The sequence below is a fragment of the Saccopteryx bilineata genome, chromosome 6, assembly GCF_036850765.1.
Source record: "Saccopteryx bilineata isolate mSacBil1 chromosome 6, mSacBil1_pri_phased_curated, whole genome shotgun sequence".
NCBI lineage: Eukaryota > Metazoa > Chordata > Mammalia > Chiroptera > Emballonuridae > Saccopteryx > Saccopteryx bilineata.
Genome location: NC_089495.1, coordinates 106,629,296 through 106,645,925, shown reverse-complemented (window position 1 = coordinate 106,645,925; position 16,630 = coordinate 106,629,296). Strand labels below are relative to the sequence as shown.

Sequence of the window (16,630 nt, the reverse complement as noted above, 5' to 3'; positions counted from 1 at the left end):
TTAATGTTTATTTTATTGACTTTAGAGAGAGAAAGGGAAAAAGCAGAAGAGAGACAGGAACATCTGTTCCTGTACGTGCAGACTGGGGATAGCACCGACAACCTCTGTGCCTTAGGACATGCTCTAACCAACCAAGCTATCTGGCCAGGGCCCTGGTATATTATTTTTGATTAATTCCTTCTAAAATAAATTTGTACAGAGTTTGTAAGACTGATAGTCTAATAACAATCTAGAAGTAAAAAACTTTTCTACCCACTTTGTAGTATTGGTCTTCACAGAAAGCTGGTTTATAGTGGTTTGGAGTCTTAAAATTCTGTTTGCCCCTCTTATACAAAAAGAGCTTTTCAGAAGAGCTACATTTGTTCATTCCTTCCCTAGAAGGCTTTGTAGGGTGTGCATTTCCTATCTCTGGGTGGGTAGGAATTTTCATTTAATAGGGAAACTGATTTAAATAATTTAAGAGTATAGGTCTTATATTTTATTGTAAATTATCTTTAGTTAGCCTGACACAATTAGGTGGACCTGCTTCAGATCAAGAAAATACCCAAGAATATTTTAGAAATGTACATACCCTTTATCAATGCTGAAGTGTTACTTATTGTTGCTTCATTCACTAGAATCATTGCTTGGACGTATTCTGTTAAGGAAGGGAAAAAAGAATGAAAGCAATCAGCAGCAGCATCAACTTTATTCAAGGTGCCAGTTACTGTGCTAAACAATTTACAAACTTTATCACATTTAATCTTCACAACTCCTCTGAGAGGTTCTTATGACTATCACCATAAGAGACAAAGAAATGGAAGCTTAGAAGTTAAGCCATTCAGCTAGGAAGTGGTAGTGGATTCAATTTCAAGTATATCTGATTCATGAAGGAATGGGAAAGATTACATATTTAAATGAAAAACAGTACTACTGTTTTGGACAAGCACATAATAAAACTAATGTCTATAAAAACATTGAGAAAGTATCCAGAACAGTCTTAGGAAAAATAAACAATAGTCTTAGGGGAAATTTGCTTGAAAATCATATGTCCTAATAGAATTAGGAGGTTTTCACAGAAAAGTCTTATGTTCTACAATAAATCAGGGTTGAAGAAAACAACAACAAAAACCTTGGATAACTGAATTGCCTATGTAGAAAGCAAGGGTTTTTTTTCTTATTTTTTTATTGATTTAAATTTATTGTGTTTACATAGGTTCAAGTGTCCCACCAAATACATCCTCCCGCACTCCCGAATTCCACTCAACATCCTTCTTGCCCCCTCCCCCAACACCCTCCCCGCTTCCCTCCAGGATTTGCTCTTCTGCTCTCTATAATGCTGTTATGTATATATAATTTCACCAAGCTCTTAGAAAGCAAGTTTTACTTGCAGAAGACTAGTAAGGTAAATTCTGTTTAAAGCAGGCAAAATATAGTTATGTGTACTTCTGTATTTTAAAAAAACACTATTTGTCACTGAATGATAGGGTAATGAATAAGTTTTTGTCATGTACCAATGTTGTACAATGAGCTGACACTACTTTTACAACATGACCCCAAAGAAGAAAAAAGGGGAAAAATGAAATGGGGAATAAAAGGTAGCCTGAGATAAAAACAGGTAAGTTCAGCAGCTATTATTTAAAATGAGCATCTTCCCCACTTTTACAAAATATCTATGGAATGGTAAAAGCAAGTTTTTATAGAAGCAGAGCACACATACAAAAATGCAAATGGAACTGATGTTAGGTTCTTAGAAAAGAGAGAAATTATTTTATCTTTAAAACAAACAATACTGGAAATAGAATTATACTGTATACCAATAAGTAACATTAAGCATTAAATGCACTGAAGGTTTTTACAGCTTCATACCTTTATTTGTGGCAGACCCATCTTTGATCTTTTGCTTCAGTGACTGCAGCACATTTTGCACTTGCTCAAATATCATGTCCACTTTTCCATCACCTTCCAGCTCCATCCAGAAAGTTTTTGCATCACCTAAATATAATTAGCCGGTAGCCTAAGATCTCAACAGAAATGAACCGTAATTTCCTCATGGCACAAGTCTTAATTGGCACAAGTCTTAAATAAAATCAAGTTTTAATTGGACTTTCATTTTCTTTCAAGAAGATGATTTTGGTCATTGTTTCTTAACAACAGAAAGAGACAAGGAATATGATCTAATTACTTATTTCTGCTAATTAAAAAAATGTTTTGAAAACTTTAGTGACACTACTTCTTGACTGGATAACAAAAATGACTTCATTCTAGGATGGTAGTGGGCATTCATAGACACACATTCACTTTAAAACTTTTAGAAATATAACTTCCACTGAGTATTGAAGTGAATGGTTTCAGAATGAAACATCTCATCAACTGTTGAAAAAACTAAATGTCCAAAAATAACGCTTTTTTAAAATGCTTTTTATATTAACTATTAAATTACATGAAACAAAATGTTTCAAGTTTTTATATAGTTATACAGATGAGCAAAAAATTCATTTGCCCCACAAACTAACACCTTACAAACTTCCCATAGAAATAATCCTTTCAAAGTTAGAAACAAAAATACATATAGACATGTATATAGAGCAGGGGTTCCCAAACTTTTTACACAGGGGGCCAGTTCACTGTCCCTCAGACCGTTGGAGGGCCGGACTATAAAAAAAAATTATGAACAAATCCCTATGCACACTGCACATATCTTATTTTAAAGTAAAAAAACAAAACGAGAACAAATACAATATTTAAAATAAAGAACAAGTAAATTTAAATCAACAAACTGACCAGTATTTCAATGGGAACTATGCTCCTCTCACTGACCACCAATGAAAGAGGTGCCCCTTCCGGAAGTGCGGTGGGGGCCGGATAAATGGCCTCAGCGGGCCGCATGCGGCCCACGGGCCGTAGTTTGGGGACCCCTGATATAGAGGTTAGTAAACACATATATTTTCATGCTCTATCAGCAGAGGGCCTAAAGCAATGAAACCCCAGTAATAAGAAGTATACCTATTGCCCACATCTTGGTTTCTAATACCATTCTCCAATATAAGGAACCACAGCTCATTCAAGAAATGGCTGATTCTAGCACTAGGACAGGAAATACATATGAGCCTGGGCATCATCTAATATCAGAAAATAAGAAAGTACTAAAAAGCAAAAACAAACAAAATGAAACAAAACCCACATACATTGATGGGAGTGTGTTTAGGGCAGTGGTCCCTAACCCCGGGCTGCAGACCGGTACCGGTCCATGGACCATTTGGTACCGGTCCGCAGAGAAAGAATAAATAACTTACATTATTTCTGTTTTATTTATATTTAAGTCTGAACGATGTTTTATTTTTTAAAAATGACCAGATTCCCTCTGTTACATCGTCTAAGACTCACTCTTGACGCTTGTCTCAGTCACGTGATACATTTATCCGTCCCACCCTAAAGGCCGGTCCGTGAAAATATTTTCTGACATTAAACCGGTCCGTGGCCCAAAAAAGGTTGGGGACCACTGGTTTAGGGGACAAAGAGCCAATGGAAAGAGCTCCCAATGGCCAATCCTGGGAGCAATAGAGAAACAAAACAAAAAAGTACTAGATTATAACCCAAAGTATTAAATAAATATCCATTACTCCAAACTGATAGAAATAAATGATTGAATAAATATACAGATGAGGGAAACGAGACAAATCTCTCCTGCAGAATTCCAACTAATTAATGTAGATATTGTGTTCTGAAGAAGGGGAGCATAAATCCCATGGCTTAAGTATGGGCTGCACATAGTGATTTCCACAGTAAGGAAAAGGAGATTAAAAAAAAAAGTCACAGTGAAGAAATCAGCTAATACTGTCAGCCAGGTGATTGAGCTCAGTATCAACAAGTGAGAAATCATGTTGATAAATATACCCTTGATATGATGTGGTAAAATGGCACTTGACCTCTCATAACCCTATAACCCCAGTATAATCATGAGAAAAAAATAAGTCAGTAATGCCAGTAAAAAGGCCATCCTAAAAAATATCGAGATACAAATCCTACAAAATTAAAAACAAAGAAAGTCTGAGAAACTGTCATATCCAAGAGGACCATAAGGACACATGGAAAGTTAATGTTATGTGGTATCCTGGATAGGATCTTGGAACAGAACAAGAGATCAGGTAAAAATCTAAGGTAACAGGAAGAAACCACGGACTTTAGTTAATAATAATGTGTCAATTTTGGTTCATTGATTGTAACAAATATACCAGCCAAATATAAGATGTTAATCATAAGTAAACTGAGTGCAGGGAATATGGGAACTCTCTGTACTATCAGTATTTCTGTAACTCTAAATGTTTCTAAAAAAATTAACATAAAAAAGTACCTTAAATTACTGGTTAGCATTACATATAAATAATTACAAAGACAGTTTAAATTGTTGGCTACATCAAAATAAACCCTTACTTCCTTCTAATTCAGAAAAGTCATTTGCAATGAAACACCTTGAAAATTCCACAATTCAGCTTCATTAAGTAGTCTACATACTATTAAACAAAGTTTAACAATAGTTTTTCAACTTACCATTTTTTTCTCCCATCTTTTGGCGTTGTTTATAAACAAAACTCTTCAAAATTAACTTTATCAAAGGCCTGTATAACATTGATTGGAGAATATAACTGGAATCCAAATGTGATCTCTATGAAATTTGCAATCCTCAGAGAAAATACATCATTATACCATTCAAAACTCAGTATTCTTTGATACTTGAATGTTCAAATAGAAATTGTGGTTGAAGAAACTTTGAGAAATGACACGTCCACGAATCTTCATCAGTTAAATATTTATAGTTGTATCAGATCACTGACAATATCTTTATAAAAATAAAAACCAACTCCATCTTTTGGTCCATAAATGCATGAAACATTCTGTAAAGAAAACAATAAAGAATGGTGCATATTTGTAAAGAATAAAATATATAAGAAAGACAAAACTGCTGTATAACAAGTCTCTTAAAACATGAACTACTATGAAAAAAGTATGTATCAACTGAAAAAGTGTGTAGAATATCAAAGTAGGAAAATTAAAGTGAAATTAAGAATCACCTATATTTAATATATTTTTAATTAATATAACCTGGCCTGACCTGTGGTGGCACAATGGATAAAGTGCCTACCTGGAATGCTGAGGTCACCTGTTCAAGGTCTTGGGCTTGCCTGGTCAAGGCACATATGGGAGTTGATGCTTCCTGCTCCTCCCTCCTTCTCCTTCTCTCTCTCTCTCTCTCTCTCTCTCTCTCTCTCCTCTCTAAAATGAATAAACTTTAAAAATCTTTAAAAAAATTAACATAAACCATCTCCACTTTATAAGTACTTTATAAAAACTTTTAAAATAGGTATAATAATGCTAACTATCTCATAGGGTTGCAGTGATGACTTAATTACTTACACCAATCCCTGGTACATACAAAGCACTCAATAAATGCCAGCAATAATAACTTTTTTTCAATAAATATACTTTTGAAACAAGAATTAGATTTTAGTATACATAATTTTTTATAATCTCTCACTGATAACATATGCATTTTTCCCTGGTCATTAATTTTTCTATATTATGACTTTTAAGTGATTGTAAATGTACTTTTGGTCAATAATACATATATTAAAATACACTAATGAGCCTGACCAGGCAGGGGTGCAGTGTATAGTGTCGAATTGGGACACTTTATAATAAGAGCAGAGGACTCAGGTTTGAAACCCTGAGGTCACTAGCTTGAGAGCAGGCTCATTTCGTTTGAGCAAGGCTCACCAGCTTGAGCCCAAAGTCGCTGGCTTGAGCAAGGGGTCACTCGGTCTGCTGTAGCCCCCCAGTCAAGGCACATATGAGAGAGCAACCAGTGACCAACTAAGGTGCTGTAAGGAAGAACTGATGCTTCTCATCTCTCTTCCTTTCTGTCTGTCCCCATCTGTCCCTCTCTCTGTCTCTGTCACACACGCACAAAAATACACTAATGATTTTAATAATTAAAATTTAATAAATTAGTACTGTAAACAACCTCTACATTGAACATTTACATTGTTTCTATTTTTTCAGTAATAATAAATGCAGGAATATGCTTTATGCATATCTACGTTCATTTCCTTCAGATATACACCTAAAGGTGGAACTAATAAGTCAAAAAGAGATAGAAAATTCTCAGTCTCAAGATATTAGTCAACAAATGATAATTCTCTCACTCCCAAACTCACAGAAATGTTAGAATATTTTTTTAAAATTAAAATATGCATATAATCATGCCGAGAACAAAAAGGGAATTCTCTATGGACCAAGTCTGTGACACCTCTCTGGAGAAAGAAAACAGAAGAGAAGTTGTAGAGATAATGCCAACCACCATCATAACATGGCAGACGGAAGAGCAAATCCTCTCAGGGGAGATGAGATGCACAATAGAATCATCAAACACCTGAGGAAAGCTAGACCATGAAAGAGACTTAACCAGCTCACAGACTTCAATTCAAGAGGAAAATTAACAGAGCATCCTGAAAAGAATTTTAAAACAAATATTATCATATTTAATAACGTCAAAGAGCAAAAGAAGGAAACTTCATCCATAAAAATAACATATAATTTTGAAAAATAACCAGTTATATATTTTGAATATAAAATCAGTTGCTGAATAATTAAGAGACGACTGAATAATAGCATGAACTCAGATGAAAAGCCATTTAGTAAGCTAGAAGAATGAGTTTAGTAATTCACTTAAAACACAGAGCAAAGAAATAATAAGAGGAACAACAGAGAAAATGAAGAGGTAATAAAGACTAAGAATTTCTCAGTATTAGAAAACACATTAACCCAGTAAGGGTCCACTGAGTACCAAGCAGAATAAAAAAAATTTTATTTGACAGAGAGGGATAGACAGACAGGAAGGGAGAGAGATGAGAAGCATCGATTCTTCATTGCAGCTCCTTAGTTGTTCATTGATTGCTTTCTTCATATGTGCCTTGATGGGGGGGGTACAGCAGAGCGAATGACCCCTTACTCAAGCCAGTGACCTTTGGGTTCAAGCCAGTGATCATGGTGCTATGTCTATGATCCCACATTCAAACCAACAACCAGGCACTCAAGCTGGTTAGCCCACGCTTAAGCCAGTGGAACCCATGCTTAGGCCAGCGATCTCAGGTTTTGAACCTGGGTCCTCTGTGCTCCAGTCCATGCTCTATCCACTGAGCCACTGCCTGGTCAGGCAGGATAAAATTCTTAATACACACCACTAAACAAACTATAAATAGACTTCAGAATATAAAGGATAAAGACAAAGTCTTAGAAACTTCCAGAAAAATCTAGATTATCTGAAAGGAAAGTGTATCATACTGGTAATCAGACTTCTCATCAGAAATGCCAGATGTTAAAGAAAAATAAGTCTGAACACAGAATTCTATTTCAGCTAAGCTATCTTTCAATAGTGAGATAAAAAAAGAAGACTCTTACATTCAAAGAGCCACTCAGAGACTCTCTGAAAGAAATAAGGATGTACTGTATTTCAAGAATAAAAACTAACCTAGAAGGAAGTACTTAAATACCAGAGCAATAGTGAACAAATGAGTAAAGCTCATTAATGATAAACACAAATTAAAAATGGATGCTAATACCAAATGAAACAAAAATGCTAGAAGATAGAACCATGGAAAATTATATTCATTTTGGAGGGGTGATGTAAAGACGTTGTTGCAAGATAAGAAAAAGTCAAATCAAGCTAAGTTATTCATAAGGAGGATATTGATATTAATTAAATTTAGACTGTTAGAAAAAAATTTTTTTTGTTAGAAAAAAATTTAAAACTGTCTTGATAATGTAAATCTATTAAAAACTAACAAGGTACAAAAAAGAAAACTTGGGGTTGACCTCAATTCAAAAAGAGAAATGGAATAAGACATAAAAGATATGAAAAGCATGGTAAATAAGATAACAAGAAAAAGACCAAATATGTTAATAAGCACACAAAAAAGGTCAATGTGTTAATCATACTGTTAAAGGACAGTGTAGCTCAGTTGGTGGGAGCATTCCTTCCTACCCCATATGCCAAGGTTGCAGTTTCACCACCAGTCAGGGCACATATAGGAATCAACCAATGAGTGAATAGTGGGTGTAGCAACAGGTCAATGTTTCTCTCTCCCTCACTCCCTACTTCCTCTCTCTAAAAAAATCAATCAATAAAAATTGTTTTTAAAGAAAGATAAACTCTCAGATTGGATTCCAAAAAAAACCTAGCTGACATTTCTAAATAAAAAGACCCACTTGCCTGACCAGGCGGTGGTGCGGTGGATACAGTGTCGGACTAGGATGCAGAAGGACCCAGGTTCGAGACCCTGAGGTCACTAGCTTGAGCGCGGGCTCATCTGGTTTGAGCAAAAGCTTACACTAGCTTGGACCCAAGGTTGCTGGCTCGAGCAAGGGGTTACTTGGTCTGCTGAAGGCCCACGGTCAAGGCACATATGAGAAAGCAATCAATGAACAACTAAGGTGTCGCAATGCGCAACGAAAAACTGATGATTGATGCTTCTCATCTCATCTCCATTCCTGTCTGTCTGTCCCTGTCTATCCTTCTCTCTGACTCTCTGTAAAAAAAATAAATAAAATTTTTTAAAAAGACCCATTTAAATCATAAAAAGTATCACTGAAAAGTTGAAGGGATGTAAAACAAAAAAAACCTAGTATATACAAGAAATAGACATATGAAAATCAATAAAACATAAATATTTTACATTGACAGAAAAACTTACCATGACTATCTAATTGAAGTTACTGACTTAATACCAAGTAGGCTCAAGAAGTAAAAATCCCAATTAGAGAAATAAGTATAATTTTTTTTTTAAAGAACAGGTAAAGATCTTACCAGAACTGCAAGCAATACATCGCACCCCTCACTCCCAGTATTCCATGTCCATAAAGTTTTACGGATGAACTCTACAAAACTTTCAAGGAACACATAATTTCTATAGTGGAACTAAAGTTCCAGAGCAGGAAATATATGGGAAGCTACTGAACTTTTTTTTGTTCTGAGATTATTATAACCTTAACATTTAAAAAAAGAAACTGAAAGCCAAAAGCAATTACAGGTATAGAAGCAAAAATAGTAAGTAACAGCATGCATCAGTAAACCAAAAGTGCACATATTACTAATGCAGGATTTGTCCCAGGAATACCCCAATAGTTTAACATAAAGTTTCTCAATGTAAAATTTTATAATAACATAAATGGAGGAAAACTATCATCCCAGATGCAGAAACAAAAAAATTCAATGAAAGTCAACAACTATTGGAAAGAGGAAAGAAGAGGGCAAACTCTTAGTGAATTAGTAACAGAAGAGAAATCTCTAACCTGATAACGACTATCTACTAAAACCTAGCAGCAAGCATACTCAATGATGAGACGTTAGAAGCATTTTCATTAAAGTCAGGCACAGGATGGGGACACTTTGCCATCACTGCTCTTATTCAATATTGTACTGGAAGTCTTAGAGAAAGGCAGAGAAATAAAAAGAGACCTAAAGATTGTAAAGAAGAGAAAAATCTGTAAAATAAATAAACAAAAACAAAGTAAAAAGCCAAGCAAAGAATTGGAAGAAACTGTAACATACTAAAATAGTAACAAGAAAAGGACAGAGCCATTAGAAAGTGAAGAGTCTGACCAGGTGGTGGCACAGGAAATAGAGCGCCATACTGGGATGCAGAGGACCCAGGCCCGAAACCCTGAGGTCGCCAGCTTGAGGGTGGGCTCACCAGCTAGAGTGCGTGGTCACCGGCTTGAGCCCAAGGTCTTTGGCTTGAGCAAGGGGCACTTGCTCTGCTGTAGCCCCTGGGGTCAAGGCACATACAAGAATGCAATCTAAGAAAACCTAAGGAGCTGCAATGAAGAACTGATGCTTCTCATCTCTCTCCCTTCCTGTCTGTCCTTATCTCTGACTCTCTCTCTGTCTCTGTCTAGAAAAGAAACTGAAGAAATTTTTTAAGATTATCCAAGATACACAACACAGTATTCAGTACACATAAAGAATTCCTTCAATCATTAAGAAAAAGATGACTAAGTAGAAAATGGGTACTTTAAAAAGAACTTATACATAAGTTGTAAATTGGTAGTTATGGATACTATAACCTTACTAGTAATCAGAAAATGAAATCTTTAAAAAAATGACTATCATTTTCATCCGTCAGATGGGCAAAAAGTAAGATAATATTCTCAGGTTAGTTTAGATCAGTGATTTTCAAACCTTTACATCTTATGGCATACATACACTAATTACTGAAATTCTGCAGCATGCCAGAAAATATATATGTCCCAGTACAGCCCAAGCTCTATGTCATCAGGCATCCCTGATTGGACTTCCCTGCACAGTGAGACACTCTTGCTCATCAGCAGGGCTGGCAGCCTCTTCAAGACTACTCTTGAGGCGACTATGAGGATGCTACTTATCAGTGCTGAGACCAACTGCCACCAGAGGAAAGACATGACCTACACACAAGTTAGTTGCAAGAATCACACAGGCAGTTTATTACTCACTAATCCTTTTGGCGTGCCTGGGTACAGTTTAAGGGGGCCCCATCAGCGTGCTCCTTTCGGCTGTCCTTGGTCAGAGCGGTGTGGAGACAGTCCACCTCAACGTTGGGAGTCTGGGTGACTACTACTACAGCGGGAGGAGGGGGGGAGTGTGTTTAAATGCCTTCTAACAGGTGTCAATCTACGGGATTATCACCTCAAACCACTTTTTTGGGAGTTCCTGGCAGGGAGCCCTTTTTATGTTAATCTACTGAAATGTTACATCAAGACACTTTTAAAATGTTTCTAGGGAAGCCTCCAGTCTACATCAACCCACAGAGTTATGACAAGCCACTTCTTATCTATATGTAACTTCACACACATACTACCTGAGCCCTGAGCGAAAGGCAGAGTCTGTTTATCGTATCTGGACATGCTATATTAAATCCTTTCCAGACGGCATAACTTTATTTAATTTCTTTAATTGCTTTTAATATTATATCCTAATTATTTTTATATATCTTCCAAATTTTTCTATATTTATATATATATGTACTATAACATATTACTGCAACAATCTATTTTGCAATCTGACAAAAAAAAGGTATACCGCATTTTTCGCTCCATAAGATGCACCTGACCATAAGACACACCTAGGGTTTTAACGAGGAAAATAAGAAAAAAAATATTCTGAACCAAATGATGTGTTAAAATATTTAATAAAATACCATATTTTTTGCTCCATGAGACGCACGTTTCCCCCCCCAAACATGGATGGGAAAATGCCTGTGCGTCTTATGGAGCAAAAAATACGGTAATTCTGATTCATTCACACCACATGGCTATTATTATGTTGGCTATTGTCATTTTTTTAAATTTGACAAGGGAAAGTCAGTGCCCTTGACTAAATAGCAAGTACTGTATGTTTCAAAATTTTTTGTGGCACATCTGTTGAAATCGCTGGTCTAGATTATAGGGAAACTGAACTCTCATAAACTACTTGTGAGATGTGTAATCAGTAAATACATTTTCAAGGCAAATTTGGCAAGACCTTTTGAAAATTAAAAATGTTCATAACTGAAAACCAAGCAATTCTATCTTTAGGTCTATATCTTGAGAAATAGCAAATGTGCACAAGAAAACACATACAAGAGTTTCCCTGTAGCATTGCTTGTAAGGTGAAGAACTGGAAACAAACTCGTGTCCATCAAAAGGAGTATGGCAAATAAAATGTGTTATACAGAACACACACTAACCAGCAGCCGTAAATGAAATTAGCCATAAATAACATGTAATCACTGCAAAAACACTGTCAAGAGTCATATAATTATATAGTATGATGCTATTTCCCTTTTTAAACATTACAAATGCATATATGTACCAATTGAGAATACATAGATATAAAAAAGGACTTGAAGATTCTGCACTAGTATTTGTTGGGGGTTGGGGGTAAAGAGAAAATTCAGGGACTATGGGTTGCTCTATCTGTAAAGTTCTAAGTTTGTACAAGAAAATGTAAAAGTGTATTTTATTTAAAAGTATGTTTTCAAAAAGGGATTGTCCATTTTAAAACTCCCTGGAGCATATTGTCAAACTGCTTTCCAGAATGTTCTACCAATTTATACTTCCACTTACAGCATATAAGCACACTCAATAATAGCTTCTTTTCTAAAAAAGCTTTCACCAGTTTTCCTCACTTCTAAAAACTTAAAAATAACTGAACTCAATAAAAGTAAAACATGTTCACTGGAGAAAATTTGCAGAATATAGTAAAATATAAATAAGAAATTTAACTAGTTCATAATTTAATCAAGCTGAGACAACCAGTATTAACATTTTGGAGTGTAATGGGGATTTAAACATTTGTTCGCATTTTCCCCCTTCTCACTTATTCATTTTTGCAAAAAAGTACTGTTTCACTTCAGTGTATGGTTCCTTTTTCATTTTTAAAAATAGGGTCTTATGAAACCGATCATATCCTTCCGCTTCTTATATTTTAACTATAACAGTAATATAACATATTGAGCAAAAATCACGTGTCATGTGCACTTCTAAATACTTCTTATTCTGCGTAATAATCAGTGGCAGAAACAAAATGTAAGAAACCAGGAAGTGTGGTTTCACAGTTCATGGTTTTTGTTTTTTGGTTTCTTCTTTTTGTTTTAGCGAGAGGGAGGGAGAAAGAGGAGAGAGAGTGACAGGAAGGCTGAGAGATGAGAAGTATCAACTCATAGTTGCGTCAGAGCCCATGGGATTTTTTTGTTGTTGCTTGTCTACCGCCTATTTTTCTTCGCCTCATTCATTAATATATACAGAACTCATTGCAGGTTTCCACATGCTAAAGAGAACAGTTAATTTGAACACCGTTCCTTATGTTAAGGACTCACTGGGTACTTACTGGGTTGTGGTTAACGAGTCGGATGCTCCTGGGATCTGATCTCAACTCCGTGATCTCTGATAAATGATTTTACTTACATAGGGCTTATGTAATCTTACCTGTGAAATGGGTCAGTGGTTAAACCTTCAAGTTCTGCTTCTGGATTTTATACTGCAGTCCATTTCCCGCAGCCCCTTTTACAGACTCGGGTTCCCAGCTGCTTAGGAATCACCTCACAGTAAGGTGTTCCCCACGAGACAGTGACGGAAACGGGGGTTGAGAACTCAGTGCGCCTGCAATCCCTTCTTCAACCCGGGACTGCACGTGGGTGAAAGAGGGAGGTTACAAGGGCTGCGCCGCGTCCCCGGATTCCGGGCCGAAGGACCTGAGGGCCACGCACGACCGTGCCTCAGCCACACTGGCTCCACTGCGTTCTTCTTGCCGCGCTCCAGACCTGAGGCTGCACTGCGCCCTCTCCGTTGGCGAGGCTGCGTTCACCAGCGGGTCGGGACCCACTCTGACTCTACTCCACCAAGACCCCACGGCCCGTGGTGACCCCTGGCCGGGAAGTACTTCACCATTTACGAGATCTCGCCTCAACTAGAGGGAGGACCGCCAAAGCTGTAACATCCAGGCCTCCCAAAGGCGAACGTAAATGGGAGGAGTCGGGCACCAACCGGCCGGGTGCTAATTGGTCGCACACCCACTGTGTCCACGCCTCATACCTCCGCGCGCGTACCGTCGGCAACACCGCGGAGCCAGAGCGCGCCGCCTCCCGATTTGCTGACAGCGCTCTCGAGTTGTCTCGCGCGCTCTCGCTGGGCCAATGGGGATACCCGCAGAACAGAGGCCGGCTTCGCTGGAGTGGTGGCGCTGCTGTTTCCTCCGGTAGGTGTTTGACTGCCATCTTGTGTGTGGCTGTGACTGGGCTTCTTGTCGATTGCGAGCTTACTTAGCCGCTCAAGGTGTAGAGGGGTCCCGAGGGAGCAGTGGAGGGAGAAGAGGTTTGAGAGAGTAGACCTGGCGCCTTCTCACTTCCTCGAGAGGGAAAGGTCTCCCTGGCCTGATTCTCAGGCCCGGGTGGAGAAAGAGCGGTGAATGGCTTCTCTTTGTTCGTCATTGTGAGGGCTCCGAGGGGGCTGTGTGATGCCTTAAAATAGATTCCTTGAATTCCAGCAAGTGATTCTAGTAATATTTGTCTCGAAAAGATTCTGACCATCAGCCTTTACTGACACAGGAGGTTGGCGGATGGACTTCTGGTTCAGGAAGGAACACGGCTGGTAATTCATGAAAGGGGGAGAGGAAATGGCTCACCATTATGCTTAGGTTCGAAAGTGGCGAGAGCGCGGGGAGCGTTTGCCCTTCCCGGCAGTCATCCTCTGACTGGGGCGTCCTGTGGGCGGTAGGCTCGGATTCTGCGTTTGGGCAGTTATGTTCATTAGTGTGCAGAGAAGTCTTTTTTTTTTTTTTAAGTTGGAAGGTGCTGGTCTTTGTAGAGACAGTGAAAGTGAAGGGAGAATTTTGTCAAATCTTGGTTTCCCCGGTTAGGATCTGTAGATTAAGAAATCTCCGGGTCCGTCTTGACATGCTCAGTGGCTCCGTCATGAGTCTGGGGGAGGCCTTTGTGAGGGGAAAGCATCTCAACTAATGAGCTCTTTTTGGGTTGGACGAAAGGAGACAATAGAAGTAACTTTTTTTTTTTTTTGTAGACGTTAAAAGCACTCGTTTTTCATTTGAGGGGGAAATTTTATCGGACCTGAAAGCCCAGCCGATAAACGATTAATATTTTGTGATTAACTTTAGCAGTTTTGACATGTATGAAAAGAAGGCAAAGATAATCATCTTATTGCGTTGAGTTTAGTTTTCAGTTATTCAAGGTTAACTGAGGGCCCAACAGAGTCAACAGTAACCGTGTGTTTTGTTGCAGGAATACCAAAGAAAACAACAATAAAATAATAGAATAATTAAACATTTTCTTTAAAATATTGGCTTTTTAACCCATGAATCTTAAAAATGGCAAGGGTTCAAGTATAGATTTAGTGTTGAATTGGTGGCTAAAGTACATGTTAGGGATCAATGGCTAAGAAACAAAAGTTTACTAAGGAAAATGACCAAGTTTGTTTGTCCCGTATTTGGTGCTTCCAGTTTATACACACAATATTAAGGATAGGTTCGTTTCCTTTTTGTGAGGTCTGTTTATGTACTGTACCGAAATGCAGATAATGAAGATGATCCTTAAGTAACAATGCTGTATTTACCATTTTTTCTTGAAAGCATACATTTTCAGTAAATGAATACCAAAATTATGTGTATTAGATCTCATTTGCTAAAGAAAATTTATTGCTTTTTTTAGTTTCTTCTTAACACAACTTAAAAGTCAAACTACTTCAACTTTAAATTTACTATATTGTGGCCTTGGCCTGTTGGCTCAGTGGTAGAGCATCAGCCCTGCATGTGGATGTCCCAGCTTCAATTCCTGGTCAGGGCACACAAGATATGGGACCATCTACCTCTCCACCCCACCCCCTTATCTGTCTTATCTCTCTCTCTCTCTCCCTCTCTCTCTCTCTCTTTCTCTCTCTCTCTCTCTCTCTCTCCCTCTCTCTCTCTCTCTTTCTCTCTCTCTCTCTCTCTCTCTCTCTCTCTCAGGCACACCGGGCGGATCCTGGTCCAGCCCATGCGGGAGTCTGTCTGACTGCCTCTCCACTTCTAACTTCGGAAAAATACAAAAAAAAAACCCCACCAAAAAAACTCAGTTGCGGGCAGAGCATCGCCCCCATAGTGGGCTTGTGGGAGGCATGAGGGAGTCTGTCTCTCTGCTTCTCTTCACTTAAAAAAAATACTATATTGCATAAGTATGCTCTGTAATTTTAAATAGATGAGTAATAATTAGATTAATATCTTCAAATTTTTCTTAGAGGAATACAGTTCTCTAGACTTAATGTAATCTGAGGATTCTTAGAAATTCACTTTTGCATGAACAATGTTAAGTGACTTTAAGTAAAAATGATTTAACTTAGATTGTTGTTAGAGATTACTTTTCATTGCAATTTCATAATATATACCAGTTTAGAATTTTTCCCATTATCAAGTGATGCATGCTGTATAATTATTTTTAAAATTGTAATGACAATTCTTAAATGAATGTGTTTTGTGACAGAATGTGGATTAAAATTTATCTTAGCATAAAAATCAATAAAAACTACTCAGAATTTATGTGGAATTAGTACATTTGGTACTTTAATAATTGATTTTATGGATGAAGATTTTAGAGTACTTTTTATTTTAAAAGTTTATTAAATTTTATTTAAGATGTGATAGGTTTCCCCCTCAGTAACTGAAAAGCCAAATTTCAAATAATAATTTTTTAAAGTTATTTTTGAAGTCTAGAAATACCTTGCTGTACTTTATAAAAATTTTGTCCTTATAAAAATGTCACTTTGGGGGAACATTTTGAGATTAATTTTTAGAAACATTCCTCTATTCCTCATTAGTAAGGTGACCAACTTTTTTACAATGAAAAGGAGGACAAAAATAAATTGAAGAAACATTTTATTCATTGCAACAAAAATACACTAAAATATAAGTGCATAATAAAACCATTGTAATATTTTATATTGTAATTATGCTTACATGCCTATTAATTTTTAATAATTGTAAGAAAAAAGTACTTATTTAGATTCAGATACATCACATCACACACAATGGATCGACTCTGCATCGATCGAATACAGACATTTACAGATTAATCTTCCAATATGTATGGCCAGA

At 37.1% G+C, this 16,630-nt stretch overlaps 2 protein-coding genes across 14 annotated transcripts in view; one reads left to right on the top strand and one right to left on the bottom strand.

Moving 5' to 3' along the window:
• Nucleotides 1–13,526, bottom strand: part of SETDB2 (SET domain bifurcated histone lysine methyltransferase 2) — a 114,196-nt gene extending 100,670 nt beyond the window's left edge. For 2 of the 5 annotated variants that reach the window (XM_066235299.1, XM_066235300.1), the window contains exons 1-4: nucleotides 12,979–13,526; nucleotides 4,531–4,874; nucleotides 1,849–1,974; nucleotides 572–637 (exon numbers count right to left, since the gene is read on the bottom strand). In XM_066235299.1, the coding sequence (XP_066091396.1) occupies nucleotides 572–637; nucleotides 1,849–1,974; nucleotides 4,531–4,609 (271 nt within the window). In that variant the 5' untranslated portion in view covers nucleotides 4,610–4,874; nucleotides 12,979–13,526. The remainder of the gene's footprint in view (nucleotides 1–571; nucleotides 638–1,848; nucleotides 1,975–4,530; nucleotides 4,875–12,978) is intronic. The other 3 variants (XM_066235297.1, XM_066235296.1, XM_066235301.1) reach the window with 3 other exon arrangements.
• An 85-nt stretch (nucleotides 13,527–13,611) lies between these two features.
• CAB39L (calcium binding protein 39 like) overlaps nucleotides 13,612–16,630 on the top strand; it is a 115,049-nt gene continuing 112,030 nt past the window's right edge. For 4 of the 9 annotated variants that reach the window (XM_066235309.1, XM_066235306.1, XM_066235308.1 and 1 more), the window contains exon 1: nucleotides 13,612–13,747. The gene's annotated coding sequence lies outside the window, so the exon portion shown is untranslated. The other 5 variants (XM_066235310.1, XM_066235311.1, XM_066235302.1 and 2 more) reach the window with 4 other exon arrangements.